Source organism: Lonchura striata, chromosome 7, assembly GCF_050655825.1.
Source record: "Lonchura striata isolate lonStrDom1 chromosome 7, ASM5065582v1, whole genome shotgun sequence".
Taxonomy (NCBI): Eukaryota; Metazoa; Chordata; class Aves; order Passeriformes; family Estrildidae; genus Lonchura; species Lonchura striata.
The window spans coordinates 16,024,650-16,048,224 of NC_140709.1; the positions used below are offsets into that span (position 1 = coordinate 16,024,650).

The window sequence follows — 23,575 nt, forward strand, 5'->3', positions numbered from 1 at the left end:
TGAGTGTGGCATTGACATGTAAATCAAGCTCAAGCCTGGGTCCTTTATTCATTAGCACGGGCCCTGCCTGTCCCCAGAGGTCTGTGCCAGGACCTGTGCCACTTTCCTTAGCCCCTGTGCTTCATCAGCCCCCTGCCATCTCCCCAGCCCCAGTGAGAGGCAAGGCTGGTGCCCAGCAGTGTTTAATCTGTGGCCGTGGTGCTGCAGCCAAGTGTCCTGTTGTAAAGGGGTCGGTCAAGGAAGAGCAAGAGAGGAGTGGGAGGTGCCCCTTCTAGCTCCAGCACGGTAATGTTGTTGGGGCGGCCAGCGTGCAGCACCGAGCCAGGCACAAAGAGGGTCTGCTGGGGCCCACGACAGGTCCAGTACCGGCCCAAGTTGAAGCCATTTATCCACAGCAGTCCCTGGAAGATGATGAAGATGGGAATGAGCTGTGTCCTGGTCCACTCTTACCCCTTTTCCAGTTATGCATTGGCTTACCTTGCTCCAACCTGGGAACTTCACAAAGGTGTCCCAGGCAATGCCAGGTGTCTCAAAGGTCCCAGTGTAGAAGGCTGGCCCCACTTGGCCCTCACTGCTTGATTTTGGCAGAGCAGCGTGAGGCCAGCCCTGTTGGACTGCGGTGTCTATGGCCAGGGGATAGATCAGCCAGTTGCTGAGAGGCCTGGAGTTCAAGGAGAGGTTTCCCAGCAAGCCCTGAGATGGAACAGGAGAGGAAATGAAGCAGCAGTATATGCCACAGTCAGGACACTCGGCAACCCCAGGGTGTGTCCCCCTGGCAGCAGTGAAGGTGGGATGGGATCTCCTCCAAGGAGTGAAGGGCCCTGGCAGCTGTGGCAGCATAAGTGGGAGAGGAGTGGTAGTCTCTGAGCCCTGTCTGGGAGGTTTGAGAGGAACCAGGGAGCAGGACTGGGATTAGCCCCACCAAGGCTGGACTCTATCTCAGGTGGCAGTAGAGAGGGGCTGTTTGGTCTCATGGGTTGCCTGGCCATCCCCTCTGGAGCCTCAGGGCCCTCTCCCCTTACCTTGAAGTCACTGGCGTTGGCCCCGAAGCTGATCCTGCCCATGTTCTCCATGAGTATGTCCAGGGTGTCCCCTGCTCTGCCCGTTACATGCAGTGGTGTCTGCCCGTCCCGTTCCAGGGTTCCCTGGTACTCCTAAAGCCACAAAGTCAGTGCTGCTGGCCCATGTTCAGATCCCACTACCCCCAACACTGCCAGCAAGCACACAGCATCCTGCTGCCAGTCCGCCAGAGCCAGGGCTGCTCTCTGCCCTGAGGGGGGACAAATTTGGGCCCAAGAGCCACCCCGCAAAGGCTCAGTATGGCTTTTAGCACACTGGCTATCCCCAAGACCCTGGCATGGCACAGCCCCACTGCCAGCAGGTCCCACAGCCCTCTGGAGCACTGTCCCAGGGACTGGTGTCCTCCCACAGCCTCACCTTCTGCAGCATCACATAGCCACGGTCACAGATGCTGTGGGGAGGAGCACCCAGTGTGGCTGGGTCTGGGACATCCCAGGGCAGCTGTGTGTGGTACAGCACAAAGCCATGGACCTGCAGGACACGGTGCAGTGGCACAGGAAGGAAATAGAGCTGAAAATGAGCTCTGCTCCTCTGCCCCAGAGCCAGGGCCAGGCAGACAGGAGCATCTCCTCAAGTGTCCACCACTACACCCAGCCTCTCACCTGTTTTAGGGCCTCAAAGGTGAGAGGGAACTGGCTCTGGATGGGCCCAGAGGGGCACAGCACATCCAAGACATCCAGGAGGTCAGCATGCTGCAGAGAGGGATGGGTGCTGGGCAGTTGAAGTGCCACCATGGGGCAGTGCAGCCTTCGGGATAGGCACTCACCTTCCGCAGGGCCACCCAGCCATAGGCATACTTGGGGGTGGCAGGTGGCATCGGACCAACTGGCAGGGGCTGGAACTGAACGGCAGACTGTCAGCTGCCCCATGGCAAGCAGGGAGATGTCCCTTGCCCTGCTGGTACACAAACAGCAGTGCCCAGTACTGCCCCCTCATTCCTGCCAGGTTTGTTACCTTGCTGATGACCGTGCGAATGGCAAACAGCTTCTCGGTGGGGTCTCCTGCCTCCGAGAGGGGGGCATCATAGTCATAGCTGGTGGTCACTGGTTTGTACTGGCCCTTGTAGTCAGCACCTGGCCACGGAAGTGGTGTGAGCTGGAGGAAGGGGCTGTGGCACAGCCCAGGGCAGGAAACCCAGCCCCAAACTGGCTGCAGTGCAATGTGGGGGGCATGACCCAGAACTGTGAGCCCCTGCATAGACACAAAAGGAGTCCCCAGGAGAAGACAAGCTTGGGTTCCAGGGCCCTTGGCTATGTGTCAACCTGCCCCATAGGACAGAACAAGACCCTGAAGCAGGGTTCTCAGGGATGGCCAAGGAAAGCCCCCCAGCCCTGCAGTGTGCCCTTCCCTTCTTAGACCAAGGCTCTACTCACCGCTCCAGTAGGCAAAATTCGTCCCTCCATGGAACATGTACCTGTGATACACCCCAGAGAGCCTGGTCAGCAACCCCACAGACCCAGCAGGGGCTCACCAGGCACTGCCCCTCCCCTCCAGCACCCACAGTCCCTGCTGGCCTGATCCCAGTGGGATGAAGGCAAGAGGTGATGCCCACTCCCCTGGTGGCTGTGCCCTCTGCCAGCTGACTACTTGCATGTTGATGTTGGCTCCCAGCTGCAGCATGTCCTCCAGCCCCCGGGCCACCCACGCTGCGCTGGTGCTGGCATGTGCCTCGCCCCAGTAGTCCAGCCAACCCGTGTAGTACTCAGAGTTTACCTGGAGGACAAAGAGACTGTCACCTGCAGCCTGGGCCCAGCACCCCTTCTTGCCTCACTGTCTGGAGCCTCTGCCTCCCCCAAACCGTCGTGGGTCATTCCCCCACAGCATCCAGGCCAAGCTCACCAGGGGCCCCTTGGGTTCCACACGGCGCTGTGCACCAAATGCCTCTGTGACATTGGATCCTGTGGAGGTAGAGAGAGGGAGGTTTGAGCAGGACAGAGAAGGGACCCACATGCTCTCTCTCCTCCTCCTCCTCCTTCATAGGGATACCTGGCCCAAAGTCGACGGTGGCGTAGAGCCCCTGCAGCGTGCCACAGCGCAGCTCCTCCGCTTGCGTGCTGTCGGTGGTGAAGAGCAGCACCTCGCTGCCCAGCAGTGCCCGAAAGGAGCCCAGCAGGTGCCGTAGGTATCCAGAGTCACAGGCATAGTAGCTCCCATATTCATTTTCCACCTGCAAGCAGCGCAGGGACTGGTATGCAGTATGCACATGGCAGGGCTGCAGACAGGTCCCACTGCCCACTGGGATGAGCACCAACCTCCCCCCTTCCCCCTGGACATCATCAGATGTCTTGACAACCCCCAGGGGGGTCCTGAGTATGACTTTCCAGTCCCACCGTGAGCTCCAGTTCTGTCAGTGTCCCTCAAACCACAGCTGTGGTGATGGCAGGTACCTCAGATTCCCAGCCCTTGGACTTAAATCTATGTCCAGAAGTTGGGAGGGATTTATCTGAGCTTTGCTGGGTAAGGTCATTGTGTAGGGGATACTGGTGGCTTTTTGGGGCACATCCAAAGACAACCCAGAGCAGGGCACAGGGCTGGGCCTAACAGCACCTCACCTGCACACTGATGATGTTCCCTCCCTGGTGGTACAGGCGTGGCTTGATCTTGGGCAGCAGGACATGGAGCCAGGAGTCCACAGCTGCCAGGTAGACTGGAGGCACAGAGGCAGGGCAGGGGCTGGCTGCAGCATCCACCTCAGCCCACCTGCAGCCAGCCTGCCAGGAGGAAGACACAGCAGAATGGGGCAGGGTGAAGTGTGATGGGGAAGTGGAGATGGAGTACAAACTATGGGGCTCTCAAAGGATGGAAAAGATGATGGGAAAGACCACAGAGGCACAGCTGGCAGATATGTGGAGACAATGCCAGGACTGGCACCAGGCTGTAAGGATATGGTGGCCAGAGCCATGTGCTGATCCTCACCAGGGTCAGAAGTGCGCAGGATGATGTCTGGTTTCCACAGCAGCCAGGCAGGCAAGCCACCCTGGAGAAACATACACAGCAGAGAGGGAGGCAGAGAAACTGCTTAGCAGCCTGGGCCTGCACACGGCTGAAATCGGCCAGTGCAATGCTAGTGCTTGGCACCAGCACGGCCTGTGGCCTGTGGGGCAGCAGCCTGGCACAGCAGGCACAGCACTGGAGTCAGCGTGACAGCCAGAAGGGCCAACACTGCTGTGCCCTTCCCAGAGCACCCTCTGTGCCAGGCCGGGGGCCGGGGCTCACCATCTCCCACTCTGCACAGATGTAGGGCCCTGGCCGCAGGATCACCAGAAGTCCCAGCTCAGCTGTCAGGTCTAGAAAGGCTTCCACATCCCGGTTCCCAGTGAAGTCATAAACTCCTGGCAGTGTCTCATGGTAGTTCCAGGGGACATAGCTGTAGTGAGAGGGGAGATCAGCATGCAGGGGCTAAGGACACCCCAGCATGACAGGGAACCATCCCACCAGCTGGTCCCTCTGCTTCTGGGAGCTGGCCTGCAGCCTGAGCTGAGTATGGCAACTCGGGCTGGACTGGAACTAGCCCACACTCATGCTTGTGTCTGGCCGGGGTGAGCAGGGCGGGGGGTCACAGCCAAGTGCAAGTGTTGGACCTTGCTCCCTGTGGTCAGACAACACCCCTGTCTCTGTTCCTACTGATCCCAGAAACCCCGTGGTGGCTGTGGGCTATGCACCATCAGGGCTGTGGCCATGGCTTACACCTGCACAGTGCTGAGCCCGCTCATGTACATCTTGAGCAGCCGGTCCCTCCAGGCAGGGCGTGGGACACGGGCATAGTGGATGCTGCCCGAGATGTAGCGGAAAGGGGCACCGTCCTTGCGGAAGCAGTTGTGTTCGTAATCCAGCTGGAAGGAGCGTGCCAAAGGGGAAGCCTGCAGGTAAAGGGAAGAGCTGGAGGCCTTCAGAACCTCCCCGAGCCCAGCTGCCCCCTCCTGTGCTTCCTGGGACAGACAGTGATGGGGCTGGTTCTTGGAGAAGCCCTCGCCCGAAGTGGGTGCCAAACTGTCCTGGGAGAGCAGGAGGGAGGAGCTGAGCCTCCCCGCTAATCAAACACCCGGCGGCTGAGCTGGTGGCATTTGTGGGGACGGTGCTGCTGGGGTGGCAGGGAGCAGGCAAGGAGCTGGGAATGCAAGCTGGGACATTGTGGCAGGACACGGGCTGCTGCAGGAGGGAGCTATCGTCCGACGAGCAGGGAGACGCACCGGGAAGGCAGATTCGGAACGCGTCCCACCCGCTCCTTCACAGCTCAGGCCTATGCGCTTCCCCACACTTTCCACCCTTGTTTGCTGACCTGCGTGTGCAGGAGCCCCGCTGCCAGCAGCAGGGCGAGGGCCGGCAGTCCCATGCTCGCCGGGCGCTCGGCAGGCCCGGGATGGGGGACGGGGCTGGACGTGGCCACCACCATCACATGAGCCGGGAAGGCTCTCGGCCAGCGCTTCCTTCTCCCGCTCCCAAGAGCGGCCAGCTGGAACAGCTGGGGCGGGACCATGGGAAAGGGGTGGGCGGCTCCGACCCTCCGCGTCCGGCCAGCCGCATCAGCCCCCGCAAAGCCCACCCCAGCGGGGATGCAGGCGGCACAACGCCGCCCGAGCCAGCTCCGGCCGGCGGGCACACCTGTGGTGCCCAGCGGGGTGGGGGTGACAGTCAAGGTGAGGGGACAAGGAGCCTCCTGAAAGTGTCTCCACTTTCCTTCCATTGAACTCAGCCCGCTGGTTCCATCAGAGGTGGGCATGGAAAGCTCGGCTGTAGCTCTGATCGGAGGGCTGCTGCGGCTGCTGCTGGTGAGGGAAAGGAAAACGTCCCCGAGGCGAGGGCTCGAGCTGGTGGCAGAGCTGGTGACAGGGCTGTGGGGAGGTGCTGCAGGGCAGGACGCGCCGCCGCAAGGAGGAGGGGCCGCGGCGGCCCCGGGCAGCGGGAGGCGGCGGCGCCCCGCCCGCGGGTGACGCGGCGGTGACTCGCGGTGACTCGCGGTGACGCGGCACCGGGCGATGACGCGGACGGGCGATGGGGCAGACGCTGTGCGTCTGCTCCCGCGGCACCGTCAGCCTGGGGGGAGCGCGGTACCTCCTGCTCCACCGCCTGGCAGAGGGGTGCGCGGCGGGCTGCGGCGCGGGGGGCTCGGGCGGGGGGTCCCCGTGCTCCGGCGGGGATGCTCGAGCAAGGAGGGGTCCTCGGGCCGGGGCCGTGCTCGGGCGTGGGGGGATGCTTGGGCGTGCTTGTGTATGCGGGATGCTCGGGCATGGAGGTGCGCGGGCCTGGGGGTGCTTGTACGGGAGCTCGGGCACGGGGATGCTTGTGCATGGGAGATGATTTGGCATTGGGGTGATGCTCAGGAGTGGGAGATGCTTAGGCATGGGGGATGGTTGTGCATGAGGACATGCTTGGGCATGGGGTGACGGGCACGGGATGTTCAGGCAGGGTGGGGAGATGCTTGAGGTCAGATCAGCTTGGGGAAGTACTTGGGCTTGGTGAGGAATGATGCTTCAGCGTAAGGGGTGCTTGTGCATGACAGATGATTCTCCTGATGAGTGACTGGGGGGGTTGGTCATTCTCAGAAGTGGGTGCTTGGAGCCATGGGAATGGGGACAATTGAGCCAGTGGGGTTTTTCATACAGAGAGGGAATGCTTTGGGTTCCTCACAGGTGCCTGCAAGACGGAGAGATACACATACGTGGGGAATTCCTGCCGCCCTCTGTCCTCCTCCCCTGGGTGCCCGTAGATGAGACTGGGCACAGGGCCCCAGCATGGATGTCACAGCCCCCAGCCCATGCTATTCTTGACTCCTTGCAGGGGTTTCAGCTATGTGGACCTGGTGGAGGGGCTGCGGGATGGGCGCTTCTACGCCCTGAAGCGCATCCTGTGCCACGACAAGGAAGACCGCCAGGCTGCCCTGCACGAGGTGGAGATGCACGGCCTCTTCGACCACCCCAACATCCTGCGCCTGGTGGCCCACTGCATGGTGGAGAAGGGCACCAAGCACGAAGCCTGGCTTCTCCTGCCCTATGTGAAGGTGAGGGGGGCTTTCCTGGCTGCCCTGCCACCCCAGGAGCAGCAGTGGTGACCAGCTGCTTGTATTTGCCAGGGGGGAACCCTCTGGAGAGAGGTGGAAGCACTGCGAGAGAAAGGCACCTTCATGCCAGAGCAGCGGATCCTCCTCATCCTCCATGGGATCTGCCGTGGGCTGCAAGCCATCCACAGCAAGGGCTATGCACACAGGTGAGGGGTGGCAGCACTGGCTGGGGGGATTGGCAGGGGCCCCAGTGGGCATTCAGTGATGTCCATTCCCACAGGGACCTCAAGCCCACCAATGTACTGCTGGATGAGGATGACCAGCCTGTGCTAATGGACCTGGGCTCCATGAACAAAGCTCGCATCCAAGTCAACAGCTCTCGGGAGGCCATGGCTGTGCAGGTGGGTGGCCTGGGATGTCACCCCATGAGCCTGTCCCTACCCCAGTCCCTTCATCCCCATCCTCTTTGCAGGACTGGGCTGCCCAGCGCTGCACCATCTCCTACCGTGCCCCTGAGCTCTTCACAGTGCCGAGCCAGTGTGTCATAGATGAGCGTACGGATATCTGGGTAAGGATCCAGCCCTCTGGCCTCCCCCATCCCACTGCCACAGGGCTGCACTGACACCACCACGCTCCAGTCCTTAGGCTGTGTGTTGTACTGCATGATGTTTGGAGAGGGCCCCTATGATGCCATCTTCCAGAAGGGTGACAGTGTGGCTCTGGCGGTTCAGAACGCCCTCACATTGCCTTCCACAACCAGGTGAGGGGCTGGGGAGGGTGACCCCATTCTTGGGTGGCCCCCTGTCCTGTGCACCGCATGGGTCCTCCCCTCGCCATCTTTCTTCCAGATACTCACCTGCCTTGCAACGCCTGCTCTTCTCCATGATGACAGTGAACCCCCAGGAGAGACCCAGCATAAATGAAATCCTACACCAACTGGAAGGGCTGCAGCCGGCACCAGCAGGACAGGACACCACACAGATCTGAGCCCATCTCCTTCCAGTGGTGACACGTCCTGAGGCTGAATCAGGGGAAAAGCAGCTACCCTAATCCCTGCTGCCCTGCAGACCTGTTGCAGAGGGGATTGATGCCCTGGAGGAGAGCTGCTGCTCTGTGCTGGAGGTGTGTTGGATTTGGAGTGTTCTGTACCGTGGATGCTGCTGCCTGGGCCTTGGTCTGTGCCCCTGAGCTGTGGAGATGTGATCTGCTGTTAAACATGGGTCCCTTGCCACCTTCCTTGGGGGTGGCAGAAGAGGATGTTGTGGGACCCCTCCTGGGGATGGGAGCCGCTGTCCTGCAGCCCTGTGCCCCAGGAAGGTTACTGCTGCCCGGAACAGAGCTGCGGGCCGGATTCCAGTGCTGTGCTGGAGGGAGGCAGAGGGAGTGCCCACTCTGCCATTGCTCTTGGCACTGTTGTTGCCTTGTGTTTGAAGTAAAGTACATTCTTGCAGAGCTGTGGCTGTGTCTCTATCTGCAGGGAGGGTTTCTGCTGGGGCATGGGAAGAGCAGGGCACACTGTTTGGGTTAAGCAGGCAAGCGTTGCTGGAGGTGAAGGGCAGCAGAGGCCAGCTGGGGCAGCATAGCCAGAGCATTAGCAGTAAGCAGGGAAAGTTAATCCCTGGCCCCAGAACACTCCTATTGGGAGCTAACACAACTGTGCAGCTGGAGCCAGACACTGCTGCTTAGAGCCTCTGGAGCTGGGCACTGCAGGACAGGGATCAGCAGAGGCAGGCAGGCAGTGGCAGCAGAACAGGCAGAACTTCTCTGCTATCCGTGAAGAGGGAGGTTGATGCCCAGACTGGAAAGCTGCCAGACCTTGGGAGGCAGGGGCAGCAGCTCTGCTCTGGTGGGGATATGCAGAGCATGGGGACAGCACAATCACCCCAGCACTGAGGACACCCCCAGCCCAGGGGGGAGCCTTGGCTGGAGGGGCTCACTGGGGCTCCAGCAGGTGCTGCTGACTGAGAGGGGGTAAAAAACGAGATGCAGACAAACAGTTTCACAGGGAGCATTCCCCTCCTTTAATCCTCTCACCGCACACAGCAGTACAGCAGCCGCAGGGGTTCGTGCCATGCTGGGTGCCATTGCAGGGTGCACCCACTGCACCAGAGAGCCCGGCATACTCCTTGCCCTGCATGCTGACCACAGGGGCAGGGCTGCCATATTGCTCTCACTGCTTCAACCATTATCTTTCCAGGCGAGCCCACCTACCCCTGGGCTGCACATGAGGAGAATACCCAAAAGCTGCCATTCTTGCTCAGACTAAATCTGCTCTCCTGAGCTCCAGGATACAACACAGGGCCATATATCACATAAGGAAGCGGTACACACCCCTGTCTGGAACAACGAATGAGGTGGGATGTGTGCCATGGCACCAGGGACTAGACCCCAGGGCTCTTACCTGCACAAGTAGCAAGCTGGAGCTGGAGTAGAGCACTGGGAGGAAGCATAGCAGCACCAGTAGCAGGGCTGAAGCACTCACCACACACCTGACCTGGCAAGAAACCGATACAGCTGGGAGGATACTGGGACACACGGAGACTGAAACGGTTTATTGCAAAGGGTTTGCAGGTAACACAGGGAAGGAGCGTGGTCCTTTGTTGGCTGAGGTTTCTCTACTCCTCACCCTCTTCTTCATCCTCGTAGGAGTCCAGGCCCACTTCCTCATAATCCTTCTCCAGAGCGGCCATGTCTTCCCGTGCCTCGGAGAACTCCCCTTCCTCCATGCCCTCACCCACGTACCAGTGCACGAAGGCGCGCTTGGCGTACATCAGGTCAAACTTGTGGTCCAGGCGAGCCCAGGCCTCAGCGATGGCCGTGGTGTTGCTCAGCATGCAGACGGCGCGCTGCACCTTGGCCAGGTCCCCCCCCGGCACCACCGTGGGTGGCTGGTAGTTGATGCCCACCTTGAAGCCCGTGGGGCACCAGTCCACAAACTGGATGCTGCGTTTGGTCTTGATGGTGGCGATGGCGGCGTTGACGTCCTTGGGCACCACGTCCCCGCGGTACAGCAGGCAGCAGGCCATGTACTTGCCATGGCGAGGGTCACACTTCACCATCTGGTTCGCCGGCTCGAAGCAGGAGTTGGTGATTTCGGCTACCGACAGCTGCTCATGATAAGCCTTCTCTGCGGAGATGACAGGGGCATAGGTGGCCAGGGGGAAGTGAATGCGAGGGTAGGGCACCAGGTTGGTCTGGAACTCGGTCAGATCCACATTCAGGGCTCCATCAAACCGTAGTGATGCTGTGATGGATGAGACAATCTGACTGATGAGTCTGTTCAAGTTGGTGTAGGTTGGGCGCTCAATGTCCAGGTTCCGGCGGCAGATGTCATAGATGGCCTCATTGTCCACCATGAAAGCACAGTCTGAGTGCTCCAGTGTAGTGTGGGTGGTGAGAATGGAGTTGTAGGGCTCTACCACAGCGGTGGAGACTTGTGGTGCCGGGTAGATGGAGAATTCCAGCTTGGACTTCTTGCCATAATCAACAGAGAGTCGCTCCATCAACAGGGAGGTGAACCCAGAGCCAGTGCCACCTCCAAAACTGTGAAACACTAGGAATCCCTGGAGGCCTGTGCACTGGTCAGCCTGTGGAGAGAGATGAGGAGGGATTGTTCTGAGATACATGTCTTTGTGACTGTCTGGCTGTCCACAAGTCCCTTCAGGCCCTGCTGTATTCCTGCCCTAGTCAGCTGCATATCCCACCCAGGGCGCAGCACAGCTTGCAGTGTGTTCTGAGCCCCAGCAGGAGGCTGGACCCCAGTCCAGGGAGACACATCACCTCTCTGCAGTCACTTACCAGCTTACGGATCCTGTCCAGCACTTGATCAATAATCTCTTTGCCGATGGTGTAGTGCCCACGGGCGTAGTTGTTGGCAGCATCTTCCTTGCCAGTAATCAGCTGCTCGGGGTGGAAGAGCTGCCGGTAGACACCTCCCCGAACCTCATCTAGGAGAGAACAGGGGCAGGTTGAGCCCAGGGGAGGCTGTTGGTTTGAGCCGGCCGCCAAGCAGACACGTGGGTGCTAGCAGCCATCCCTCACCTTGGCTCCGCCTGCCCGTCGCATGGCCAAGGACCCACACGTCAGCAAAGCCAACACCAGCATCAGGTTTCTCTGGCATGAGGAGGTGGCTGCCACCTCCCTGCGCAGCTCAGCTTCTCCCACCCTTCAGGAGCTGCCTGCCCACAGCTCAGCAGGAGCTGCCGTGCCGGTTGGGCTGGTTTCTCTGTGCACATGTGGTACAAGCACTTCTGACTCTAGGACACTTCAAGAACAAAAGCAGGTGCTCACGTTTGTGGCTTCTCCTGGGGAAAAAAAAGGGCCCTCGGGGTCGAACCCAGTGCAGGATATTGTCAGAAGACCACGAGCACCAGCTGCCTGCTACCCACCCCTGGGGCACCTCAGGCCGTAAGAATTCCAGGGAGCAACGGGTTGTTCCCTAAAATAATGGCCATTATCACTGCCCAATTAGCGTGCACTCACCAATCACTGTGGGCTCCAGGTCCACGAAGATGGCCCGTGGGACATGCTTCCCAGCTCCAGTCTCACAGAAGAAGGTGGTGAAGGAGTCATCCCCTCCGCCGATGGTTTTGTCGCTGGGCATCTGCCCGTCGGGCTGGATGCCGTGCTCCAGGCAGTACAGCTCCCAGCAGGTGTTGCCCATCTGGACGCCGGCCTGGCCGACGTGGACGGAGATGCACTCGCGCTGGGGAGGGGAGGCAGGGTCAGATCCTGGCACAGTTCTGTCCTGCCTGCTCTCCAGGGAGGGGTCTAGCTGGTGCCAGTGCCACACAGTCACCCACACTGGACCCGCTCTAGTCAGTGGTCCCAGAGCACATTTTCCTTTGGGTGACCTCCTGCATCACCCTGAGGGACTCCCCATAGCTGGGATCCATGCACAGGCACCATTCTGGATCAAGAACCAGCCTTGGCATCCCTCTTGCCCTGCGCTCACTGGGGACCACCTGCTCAATGAACTTTGGCTGGGCCTGTCCTCCAGCAGTAAGAGGAGCAGAGCCTGGACCACCTACTCTGCCAGGGTCCCTGGCAGCCTCAGCCCCTTTCCCATGCAAAAGCAGTCCAGTGAGGAGCTGAGCTGACATGTACACACATTTAACCCATGAGGGGCAATCAACATGGGCAAACCCCTCTGCCCATGAGGGGTCAGAGACAGATAAGCAGTATTGTGGAGTCAGTGGCCTTGAGGACACAAGGGTGGTAGATGGCAGCCAGGTACGGGCTGGCAATGAAGACAAACAGTTTCTGAGGCAACACAGATTCCCTGAGCTACACAGTCCCAGCCCTGTGCTGCAAAGCCCGTGTTGGCAGAAGTGCTCAGGAGCAGGCTGTGAGCTGGAGATGTGTCTCATGCACTCCATTCAGGAGGTGCAGGCCTGTTCCACTACTCCAGCATCCCTTCTCTGCTGTCCCTGGCATCCCGCCTCTGCTAGTCCTAGCATCCCTGTTTCACTGCTCCCGGCATCCCTGCCTCCCTGAGCAGGACACCCCGACTCAGCCTCGAGGTCCTGCAGCAATTCACTCCTGCATTCCCCGACCGCGCAGTGTCCTTAGCCGCGATGGTGTCCGTGCCCCGGTCCAGCGCCCGGGTAGGACAAGGTCTCCTTCTATCTGCGGGAGGGCCGAGAGCAGCCCCAGGCACAGAGAGGAAGGGAGGGCAGCTGGGGGCCCGGTCAGCGCTGCGACGGGCAGAGCGCTGCGCTGCGCCTTCTGGCACGGCCCCGGCCCACTCCTGAGCCGCTAAATATAGACAGCTCCGGCCCCGGGCGGGGACACGGCCACTGCCCGCTGCGGAGAGCGTCCCCAGCCCGCTCCGCCGCTGCCAGACGCCCGCGGGACGACACCGAAGGGACGGGACCCCCACACCCGTTCCCGGTCGCCAACCCCGCCGGGGCGCCCGCAGCCGCGGGGAGAGCCCCGCCGAACGCCCAGCTCCGGCCCCCGGTGCCCGGCGGGCGCCTCCACCCTGCGCAGCTGTCCCCGTCCATCCGCGGCCACCGCTCCGCACCGGAGAGGTCACCCCGCGATCCCAGCGCCTCCCCGGTGCCGGGGGCGGCGGGCAGGGGGGCAGGCTCCCCAGCGCCGGTGGCGGCGGGGCTTGGGGGCACAGGGCGGTGGGGGCACGGCCGCCCCCGGGCAGGGGCCGCGAGGGCTGCCCAAGGTCACGGTGGGGAAGGAGAGGGCGCGCCGCGACGGCTCCGCCGGGCACGGTGCTGCGGGGCGACTGCCGGGGGGCTGCCGGGCGCCCTCCCCGCCGCCGTGCCCTCCTCCCGGCCCGCACTCACCATGTTGCGGCGGGTGGTGCGGGCTGTCCCGGCGGCTCGGTGCGGCGGGGCTCGGCGCGGAGCTGCGGCTGCTGCAATCCCCGCCGCAGCGCTCTCTTATAGGGGGGAGGGGCTTGGTGCCGCCACGCCCCCTTATTTGGGTACCTTTGCATGCGGGGAGGGGGTACCCCCTTCGGGGGCCGCGGGAGCCTGGCCGGGTCCTCTCGTCTGCGGAGGAGCCCCGAGGTGGGGGGCACGAAGCTGCTCCCCCTTCTCTGCCGGGAGGAAGGTGGGGGCATCGGTCCAGGCTGTGGGCAGGAGGCCTGGGGACCAGCCTCAGAGGTGACAGGCAGTGCTGAGCCACCAGCACCGGAGACAGAGCAGGTAGAACAGTCCCTAACCTGTTCTGCTACCAGCTCCCCCACGGGTGTGGGGAGACCCCGAGTCCACCTGTGCCTCTAGAACAGGAGATAGGAGGAGAAACACGATAGAGACACATATCAGATTCTGGAGCCCACTTTGTCCCCGAAACCTCCCTTTGCCATTGATGCTCTGGGAGGCTCCAGCCAAGGTTTGCCCTTCTCTCCCGGTGGGGACAAACAGGCAGTACTGCACAACCCTGTGAGCCTGCAGATCTGCATGACAAATCTGGGCTGCCAAAAAAGGGTCATTGAAGCCTGCTTGCTGTTAATAACTTGTGACTACATTCAGAGCAGCAGCTCTGTTTGAGCCCTGGCCAGTGCAGCCACCCCTGCCAAGGCTAGGGCTGATCCTGCTACTGAGGATGCCTGGACCTTCAGCCTTGAATGCTGCCTTAGCAGGGAGAGGGCTCTGTCTTTAATGTCAGTACCTAGGGTCACACAGCTACCCCTCCCTGGCCATGGGGATGGATGGGCCTCTGCTGCTCGGCAGCATGCCAGGAGACACTACTGGGTCCCTTGTCCAGGACAGAGGTGCAGGATAACTTTTAGAAAAAGCTATAGGGCACAATTCCAACTCCTACATCCTTCTGGTGGCAGTCGTGCCCGTGAAGACCCAGGGAGATGTCAGCAATGGAATTGCTCTGAAGGAGCAGATTCCCTGCTTTCCCCATAATCAGACAAGACATAAGAAGTGGATCAGAGCAGCACTTGATATGAGGGGCAGTGACTCCTGCCCTGGCATAGCAGCAGCAAGCACCAATCAGTCTGAGCCTGGCACTCCAGTCACAGGCAAGCAGAGCAGTGCCAGCAGCCCTGTGCAGAGGGATGAGTGCCTGGCTGCGCTCCAGCAGCCAGGGCTGGCCCCCACTCTGCCCTCCAGCTGACATGGGTGCATGCTGGGAGGAGGGCAGGGGAGGACAGCCCCTGTGGGTCTATATAGCTGGAGCATTAGTGGTAAGCGGGGAAAATTAATCTCTGGAAACAGCACACTGGATAATGGGTAACAGAAATCTCCAGTTTGCAGCTGGAGCCAGGAGTTGATGCTGGGACTCCTTACCACCAGGCAGGGCAGTGAGAGGACACAGAATGGGAACAATGAAGGAGATGATCTGGGCCAGGTAGAGCAGGGCCACATGCCCCAGGGGGAAGGCAGAACCCCGGCAGAGCAGGGCAGGCTGAGGGCAGCGTACTCCCAGACAAAGGACCTCATGCCTAAGCTTGGTACTTCTGCTGTCACATCAGCAGCACTCCTGCAGATCCCATTGGTGAATATGCTCCAGCACCCTCCTAGAGCCTGCCATATGTCCTGGACCTATCCCACGGATATGGGGCTCTTACCTAAGTGGGGAGGTGGAGCTGGAGCAGAGCTCTGGGAGGAAGCATAGCAGCACCAGTAGCAGGGCTGAAGCACTCACCACACACCTGACCTGGCAAGAAACCGATACAGCTGGGAGGATACTGGGACACACGGAGACTGAAACGGTTTATTGCAAAGGGTTTGCAGGTAACACGGGTAGAAAGCATGGTCCTTTTCAGGCCTGTAGCTTCTCTACTCCTCACCCTCATCTTCATCCTCGTAGGAGTCCAGGCCCACTTCCTCATAATCCTTCTCCAGAGCGGCCATGTCTTCCCGTGCCTCGGAGAACTCCCCTTCCTCCATGCCCTCACCCACGTACCAGTGCACAAAGGCGCGCTTGGCATACATCAGGTCAAACTTGTGGTCCAGGCGAGCCCAGGCCTCAGCGATGGCCGTGGTGTTGCTCAGCATGCAGACGGCGCGCTGCACCTTGGCCAGGTCCCCCCCCGGCACCACCGTGGGTGGCTGGTAGTTGATGCCCACCTTGAAGCCCGTGGGGCACCAGTCCACAAACTGGATGCTGCGTTTGGTCTTGATGGTGGCGATGGCGGCATTGACGTCCTTGGGCACCACGTCCCCACGGTACAGCAGGCAGCAGGCCATGTACTTGCCATGGCGAGGGTCACACTTCACCATCTGGTTCGCCGGCTCGAAGCAGGAGTTGGTGATTTCAGATACTGATAGCTGCTCATGATAAGCTCTCTCAGCAGAAACCACAGGGGCATAGGTGGCCAGGGGGAAGTGAATGCGAGGGTAGGGCACCAGGTTGGTCTGGAACTCGGTCAGATCCACATTCAGGGCTCCATCAAACCGTAGTGACGCTGTGATGGATGAAACAACCTGACTGATGAGTCTGTTCAAGTTGGTGTAGGTTGGGCGCTCAATGTCCAGGTTCCGGCGGCAGATGTCATAGATGGCCTCATTGTCCACCATGAAAGCACAATCTGAGTGCTCCAATGTACTGTGGGTGGTGAGAATGGAGTTGTAGGGTTCTACCACAGCGGTGGAGACTTGTGGTGCTGGGTAGATGGAGAATTCCAGCTTGGACTTCTTGCCGTAATCAACAGAGAGTCGCTCCATCAACAGGGAGGTGAATCCAGAGCCAGTGCCACCTCCAAAACTACGAAACACCAGGAATCCCTGGAGGCCTGTGCACTGGTCAGCCTGTGGAGAGACAAGTAAGGTTCCCTCAAGCACTGACTTGGATGGAGGGAAGTTTCAGACTTTTGTCTGGGTAGCTGCTGATTCCTCCCAAGGCACAGCAGAACTCACATCATGCTCCCACCTCCTGTGTGATTCAAGACCCCAGTCCAGGGAGACACATCCCCTCTCCGCAGTCACTTACCAGCTTACGGATCCTGTCCAGCACTTGATCAATGATCTCTTTGCCGATGGTGTAGTGCCCACGGGCGTAGTTGTTGGCAGCATCCTCCTTGCCAGTGATCATCTGTTCAGGGTGGAAGAGCTGGCGATAGACTCCTCCCCGAACCTCATCTAGGAGAGAGTGGCAGAATAGATTAGCTAACTGGATCTGGGGAAAGGTAGCAGGAGCGCTCTTGGGAGTGTCCTGCAATGGGTTGTTCCCCAAAATAATGGCCATTATCACTGCTCAATTAGCGTACACTCACCAATCACTGTGGGCTCCAGGTCCACGAAGATGGCCCGTGGGACATGCTTCCCAGCCCCAGTCTCACAGAAGAAGGTGGTGAAGGAGTCATCCCCTCCGCCGATGGTTTTGTCGCTGGGCATCTGCCCGTCGGGCTGGATGCCGTGCTCCAGGCAGTACAGCTCCCAGCAGGTGTTGCCCATCTGGACGCCGGCCTGGCCGACGTGGACGGAGATGCACTCGCGCTGGGGAGGGGAGGCAGGGTCAGATCCCAGCAGAGACCAGAAATGCAATCACTGCAGGAAGTGCACAGCCCTGGCAGGGCAGCTCTGGCCCTCATTATCTTGGGCAAGCCACACTGCCCTTGTGCCTGGGTGCCCTGTGTCCATTTCAGTTTTCTGCTTTCTCCCAAATGTAGTGTTCTGCCTCTCACCACTGAACTGACCGCCTCCGGACCCACCTACAGCAGCCCAGGATATTCAGGCTGCCCATCCCCTGGACTGGTCCCACCCACAGCCCTGGATAGCATCCAGTGAGCATCTTCTGCATTGCACAAACATCCATATGGCTTAAGGGCTGATGCCCAGCAGCATCTGGCACAGCCCCTGTTGCAATTCCAACAATAGAGCTGGAGGCTGAGATGGCAGAGCACCACCAGGACACTGGGAGCTGAGGGCACTGAAGATGGGTACTCAGCAAGTGAGGGGATCTACAAACATGAATGGTTGCCATGCTCTGAGGCTCAGCTTCCCTAAATTAGCTCTAGAGGAGGAGGAAACGTTAGCTGCACTTTTTAAGTCAACGGAAAGGCTGAGGTGGGAGGGTCTCTTAGCTCACAGCTTCAAGGGTAGCCTCAGGCCCCCCAGGAGAAGCTAGGTGAAGGTGGGCTCTACAACCTCACTCCCTTCAGATGAGGCACCCCAGAACCTGCAGTTCTTTTGGTAAGAATGAAAGTATTCAATGCCTTAGACCTGCTGTTGCTAAGGATTTGGATGTGTCATCAGGGACAATTGAGTCAGAGGAGCATCCAAATCAAACTGGGTTTCCAGAGCCATGGTGCCCCACTATGAGTCAGCTGGCAGGAAGCTGGTGGAACCAGTCATTTTGCACTCAGGAGCAGGGCAATGGCTGCACAGGATGCAGCATGTCCTGTCTCTCTGCATCTAAAATGCTTTCAGTGCTGCCTCTCAGAGGCAGCAGTGACAGTGGGGCATGGCAAAAAAAAAAAAAGCCCTTGATACCCATGGTGAGAGCGGAAGCCCATCTCCTCACCTTTCCCAAAGCTGAGGTGCAAGAAGAGCAAAGCAATACCCCACATATCCCTCCCAGCAGGTCCATAAACATTGTGTAACACAAGGAGCCAAGGGTAAGACCCGAGGACTTAAGACCTGAGGTAAGTCTTCCAAGATCCTCTACAGAAGGGCATAGAAAACACTTGGCAAAGATGCAAGCACCTCAAGGAAGATGAGAGGACTCCTCCTTGGCAAAGGACCTTGTGAATCAGTGTGGGGGTGGCAGAGGGTTATGCTGCTCACTGCACTTCATCCCAACAACAACCAGCAGCCAGAACTGGCTCTGTGGGACTCAGCACTGACAATAGCCTGGGCAGAGCCCAGCAGCACCAGGATTTAGCAGTGTTGGTCAACAGCCAACAGAGTAGATTGCTTTCTTCACGGCAAAATCTGGCACGGGAAGGGCTGGGAGCATGGCTCCGCGGGACAGCAGGCAGGGTGCCCGGGAAACCTTGGGGCTGGGATGCTCTCCAGGGCAGCTGGAGAGCTCATGAACCACAGATGGCCGCAGGGCAGCCTGGAAGCCCACCCACAGTGATGCCCACCCTTGGAGCAGGGCAGTGGGTGAAGGAAGCCACAGCTTACTGCCGGAGCTCAGCTGTGGGTCGGCAGCGTGGGGGGCTGGCAGACGGGGCGAGCTCCCAGCAGCCGGGGACGGTACCGCGGGACACGGGCAGGAACCGACACTTAAAACTGGGAGAGGGATGAGACGGGACGTGTCCGCCCGAGCGCCGTTCTCCGCGGCCGGCGGGGCTCGCTGGTGGCCTCCCTGCCACGGGTGCAAGGGGATGCTCAAAGAAGGGAGGCTGCTGAGAGTCGGGAACAGCTCAGCAAGAGGCCGAAGCCAGGCAAAGGCAGGGCGAGCATAGCCGGCACTCCCGTCGCCAGCTGCCCGCATTTCTGGGCTCCCGGTAGAGCCCTCCCGGGAAGTCACGGAGACCCCAGCCCGCTCCAGGGTGCACTCGCGGGACCGGAGGGAGAGAGCAGCCGGGGCTGGCACTCACCATGATGCCGCCGCTGCCGCACAACCTGCCTGTCCCCGGGCTGCCGCAGCTCCGCGCTCCGGGACGGCCGCGCCGCCGCCGCCTTATACCGGGGGCGGCACCGGCGCTCCGGGGCGGGCCGCCCCGCCGAGACAGCCCCAAGCGCTTTCATAGATTTGCGTGCATTGCGCATATTTGCATAGATTTGCATAGATGGGGCTGTGCTGCCTGGCGGGGTGTACTACTGGGGCATTCGGGGAGCAGCATGCCCTGACTGGGGCACGGGAGACCGGGGGGTCCCCTCGAGGAAAGGGCAGTGGGGCATAAGCGTTCCTGATATGCTTGCCAGCCTTGGCAGAGGAGTTCTGCTGAAGAACAGAGTGACACCTTCCAGCTTGGTGTCCTGCTGGTGAAAGGCACCATCCAGACACTAACCAGGAGAGACTTCGGGGTTGAAGCAGAAAAGCCAGTAAAGAACTTGGCCCAGGTCTTCCCTCCTGGTGGGCTTAGGTGCTGATGTGATCCTTGAGCAAGCAGTGAGCCAGGTCTCTGGCAGCCACCCAAGGCTCCTTAAAAAACACCCGGGAGAATTTCTGGAGGAAACATTGGTGGAGGAAACCCTCCACAGATGAGCTCAAACTTTTCTAACCTCTTTGGAGATCACTGAAAAAAAAAGCAGGAAAACTCAATCCCATCATTTGTGTCAAGGCCCTCAAGAACAGTTGCGCCCCGGGGCTGTGTTGAAAGCCCTGTCTACCAAAGAGCTGCTTCTCCATCCTGGCTCTGCATTACCTTCACTGGTTTGATCTGATTTCACAGAGCTTTATGAAATGAATAGTGAGGGTGTAGGGAGCTCGGAGCACCTTGGAGGGGTTTTATTGGAGTCTACAGTGACTTCACTGATTTCTGGCCTTACTACAATGAATGATGTGTCCTACCCCCTCCAAAATACTCAAAGCATCCACTGTGGTGCAGAACCAGCCCTGCATCTTCCTCAGCACTCTGACTTAATGAGTTTTCACTGAAAAGTGCTGTCATCTCTCAGCTTGATCTGAAAGTTGAAAGCTGGACCTAAATTATCCACCCACAATAGCCTTTCTTTGTGCCTGAGTCACCTGGAAAGTGTCACCTTCACTGATGAGCATGTGTAAAGTGACTGAAAGCAAGAGTACTGCTGCAAAGCCTGTGCTGGTGTCTAAGCAACACATTTTTGAGACCTGCAGAAATGGCTGAGCCAGAGGAACAGAGTGGGTTTAATCAAGTTGATGGGAAAATATTAAGTTGTTTATTTGGCTTTTTTTTTTTTTATTATTTTTTTTTTGTGGTTTTTGTTTTGTTTTGTTTTGTTTTCACAGAGATACCCCAGGTAATAAGTGCTGCTGAACCTGCACAGGATTCTGTGGTGACTGGATAACTCTGGAAATGCCTCCCTGTGGTGTAAATGTCCTTTGAGTGACCTCAGAGATCACTAGATAACACAGACCATGCTGATGCAGACAGTCCATGAGAGTGAGAGAGTAACTGGTAGCACTGAGGCATCAAAATTTGAGCCCCAGAAGTTAATTGGAGTGCAAAGGAGTGATGGTATCATCTTCCCTGTTAAAATCTTTACCAAGGTGCTCATTGTAACGTGCAGTGGATGCCAGGGAGTCACTTCTCACTGGGTGTGTCCTAGAACCCTCCTTAATTCCACGGTGCCGATTAATTCTGGAGCATTTATAGCACGAATGCCTTCCAGCATGGTTGGAAGCAGAGCTAGGCAGCCAGCAGCATTTCAGGCTGTACAGTTCACCCAAATTCTGAAGATCCGCATAACGATCTGGTGCTACCTAGGCGTGCAAAATCATGAATCAGTTTACATACCATGGTGGTGGAGGGTTGAGAGTGAAATGTCCCTGATTCATCATTGCTGCAAATGCGTGTTCACAGTGAAAATACCCACTAAGATGCTGTTTTGTTGGAAAATCAGAAAGGGAATGCCTGACAAGAGAGCCATGAGTCATTTGGAGCTGTGCATCCCCATGTGCCTCTGATCTGAAATGCCCGAACAGATGTCTAAGCTTTTTTGAAATGCTTAAGAACATCTGGCTAAATCCAGGGAGCACCAATCAGCTGCATCTTGTCAGTGCCTAACTGCTCAGCAACCTGCCAGATGCTGTAGCAGCAGCCCGAAAGCACACAGCAGAGGCTGAGCTCACTCTGGCTGCGTCTGTCCTGAGGCGACCCCTCTCTTACAGAGATCTTACCCACACATCTAAGAAGGCCCTGCAAATGTTTTCAGACAACATCAGAAGTCACAAGATGACAAGAATTGCTCAGGAAACATTTTCACCGATGCTCAGAACAAAGTTAGACCCCGCATCAGCAACCAGATAGACGCAAATAGCAAGCAAGGAAAATTATAGGCTATAGAGTCAGAATTCAACCATCTCTTTACTGAAGGATTGGAAAAACATTGAAGATACCTGAGGGGCAGAGTCCTGCCCACTGCAGGGAAAGCCCCTACTTGCTGCTGTCAGAAACCAGCCAGCTCTTGGCAGGTACCTGCTGGCACAGGAACACCTGTGAGCAAATTTGCAGTTACCCAAACAAAGCCTCTCTCTCTCTATAGCTGTCTTCCAGAAGTATGTTAAAGACTGCCACACCTAAAGTACCCAGAACTGAAACTGGGGAGGAGATGAGTTCAGCTCAGCCTGGTACCTCCCATCCACACCCCAGATCCCTGCTCTCTTTGCTGAGGAAAGTCCAAACTATTGTTCCCAGTTTTCAAACCTCAGTTCCACCCTGCCTGCTCCAGGCAGAGAAAACAGTGTTATGGGGCAGTTTGGGGATGTGGCCTTCTTGGGAAGGTAGAAGAGAGCAGAGCTGTGCTGTGGGTTTGGCAAGGAAACCCATTGTGCCCTCCACTTTTAATCAAAGACTAGATGGAGAAAGTGGCTTCAGGAGCAGGGCTCCTGTCTGTGTCTCTAATCTCAGCCAGGAGCTTCCCAAAGAGGTTGTATCTGTGCTTGCCCTGCTTACCCCTCACTCTGTCCTTGCTCTGCCCTTAATCCTCTTAGTAGGTGGGGAGGTGGAGAAGCCAGGATGTACCTCCAGCCCATCTGCCCTGTGCAGTTTGCTCTCCAGCAGTGGCACAGGCTGGACAAGGCTGGCTGGTGAAACTAAGTCTGTTGAAAGCATGGAGCTTGACTGCACGTTGCAGATATGAGTTCAAGCAAGGCCCTTGTGATGCAAACTGCTTCAGTAATATCCCACTGAGCATTGTGCAGGGTCCCTAAAGCACAGCTGGCTCCTGCTGATGGCCCAGCATCATATGTCTGAGTGCTGCTGAGGTTCTACTATGGCAGCATTTGGGACATTGCCACCATGAAAAATCCTAGCATAGCATAGAGATGGGCAGAAAATTCTCCCTTTGCCATTCCTTAAGATATGCATGCCTTGCCTAGGTCAGAAAAGCCCCTCTGAATACCTCATTCTTCATCTGGAGTAGGTAGGGCTGATCCAGAGATAAGAAAGAAGGGTGACTGGAAGGCTAGATGTCACAGGCTGCAAGGAAAGAATGGGGAGAATCAGAAGACCAAGCAGAGACTCAATAATGGCCTCATTGAACATCTTCAGCAGCCCACACATGGCATTTACTCCTAGAGACCTGCTGGGATGTAGGGCACAGTAGTGATCTGACAGAAGTTTTCTCTGCTGCAGCTGAGCAACAGCAGCATAATTGCTGGTTCAGATAGAATGAAGTCAATTGTGCAACGCCTGCTGCATTGCCCAGAGCGTGTGCCTCCGTGCAGAAACAATAAAGCTAATTCCAGATCTCACTACAGTCCTAAGCCCTGAATCACAGGGCAGTGGCAAGAGTGGGGAGGCACTCCCCAGGACACAGGCAGCCCCACAAGCCAAGCCCCAACCTGCGAGGCTAAAAGGGGCTGTTGGACAAGTTGGAACGAGCTCTTTCTCAGGCACAGCAGGCCCTGGGTGAGCAGCCTTCCTGGCTCAGAGCCAGCTGCCGTGGCTGCCGGTGTCACCTGCCTTTCTTCATGTCCTGGGAAAGGCAGCTACACACCCACGGGAGCAAAATAAAACCTCACCTGTCTAATTGCAGTGACTTCATGTCAAAGGTCTGAGCATGCCTGGTGTGAACAATCTGCCTCCAGGCGGGGGACAGAGGGACTGAGCCTGCTGAGGTGGCCCCATGTTCTCAGGGAATACCAGTGTGCAGTGCTGATGGGCTTCTGTGGAGGTGCCAGTGATGCTTTTCCTCTTCTCCATCAGCTCTCAGAGCTGGTGATGGCACAAGCAGTGCAGGAATACCTGGAAATATTAGTGAGATGAATTCTGCAAGGTCGATGGTAGGAGCTCCTGGAGGGATATATGTTATCCCAGAAGGCTGAAGGGGCTCTCCATACCACCAGACAGAAGTGTAGGCATGGTGATGTCTTCATGCCCAGCCCTTTAGGCCTTCCTGCCTTACAAGTTCTCAGAACTGCAGCAAAGTTGTGGCCAGCTCTGTCGCAATGCCAAAGACAAGCCTGTGAGCTGGCAGTGATGGGGCA

General features: G+C 58.3%; 4 protein-coding genes across 6 annotated transcripts; 1 reads left to right on the forward strand and 3 right to left on the reverse strand.

The window, feature by feature from the left end:
- Nucleotides 1-23: 23 nt before the first annotated feature.
- Nucleotides 24-5,985, reverse strand: GLB1L (galactosidase beta 1 like). The gene is made up of 16 exons (XM_021526257.3): nt 5,360-5,985; nt 4,768-4,940; nt 4,297-4,447; nt 3,997-4,057; nt 3,633-3,727; nt 3,067-3,247; nt 2,920-2,978; nt 2,672-2,793; nt 2,454-2,494; nt 2,035-2,153; nt 1,847-1,921; nt 1,683-1,772; nt 1,438-1,551; nt 1,023-1,154; nt 478-693; nt 24-401 (listed from the first exon to the last, which is right to left on the reverse strand). Exons 1-16 carry the CDS (start codon nt 5,798-5,800, stop codon nt 183-185), a joined length of 2,289 nt encoding a protein of 762 aa, XP_021381932.3. The 5' UTR covers nt 5,801-5,985; the 3' UTR covers nt 24-182.
- A 66-nt stretch (nt 5,986-6,051) lies between these two features.
- Nucleotides 6,052-8,530, forward strand: STK16 (serine/threonine kinase 16). Of its 3 annotated transcripts, none has more exons than XM_021526258.4 (7): nt 6,052-6,158; nt 6,859-7,078; nt 7,151-7,284; nt 7,359-7,479; nt 7,551-7,646; nt 7,717-7,838; nt 7,927-8,530. In XM_021526258.4, the coding sequence occupies exons 1-7, from the start codon at nt 6,073-6,075 to the stop codon at nt 8,063-8,065; spliced, it is 918 nt and encodes a 305-aa protein (XP_021381933.2). In that variant the 5' UTR covers nt 6,052-6,072; the 3' UTR covers nt 8,066-8,530. The 3 variants fall into 3 exon arrangements, with proteins under 3 accessions (XP_021381933.2, XP_085441152.1, XP_085441153.1); XM_085585026.1 differs by having other exon boundaries at nt 7,971-8,530; XM_085585027.1 differs by having other exon boundaries at nt 6,052-6,190; nt 7,927-8,529.
- A 545-nt stretch (nt 8,531-9,075) lies between these two features.
- On the reverse strand, nt 9,076-13,499 carry LOC110468386 (tubulin alpha-5 chain). Its single transcript, XM_021526303.3, has 4 exons — nt 13,381-13,499; nt 11,561-11,783; nt 10,877-11,025; nt 9,076-10,665 (listed from the first exon to the last, which is right to left on the reverse strand). Exons 1-4 carry the CDS (start codon nt 13,381-13,383, stop codon nt 9,694-9,696), a joined length of 1,347 nt encoding a protein of 448 aa, XP_021381978.2. The 5' UTR covers nt 13,384-13,499; the 3' UTR covers nt 9,076-9,693.
- A 1,752-nt stretch (nt 13,500-15,251) lies between these two features.
- LOC144246696 (tubulin alpha-4A chain-like) lies at nt 15,252-19,173 on the reverse strand. The gene is made up of 4 exons (XM_077784981.2): nt 19,041-19,173; nt 16,767-16,989; nt 16,484-16,632; nt 15,252-16,302 (listed from the first exon to the last, which is right to left on the reverse strand). The coding sequence occupies exons 1-4, from the start codon at nt 19,041-19,043 to the stop codon at nt 15,331-15,333; spliced, it is 1,347 nt and encodes a 448-aa protein (XP_077641107.2). The 5' UTR covers nt 19,044-19,173; the 3' UTR covers nt 15,252-15,330.
- Nucleotides 19,174-23,575: the final 4,402 nt, after the last annotated feature.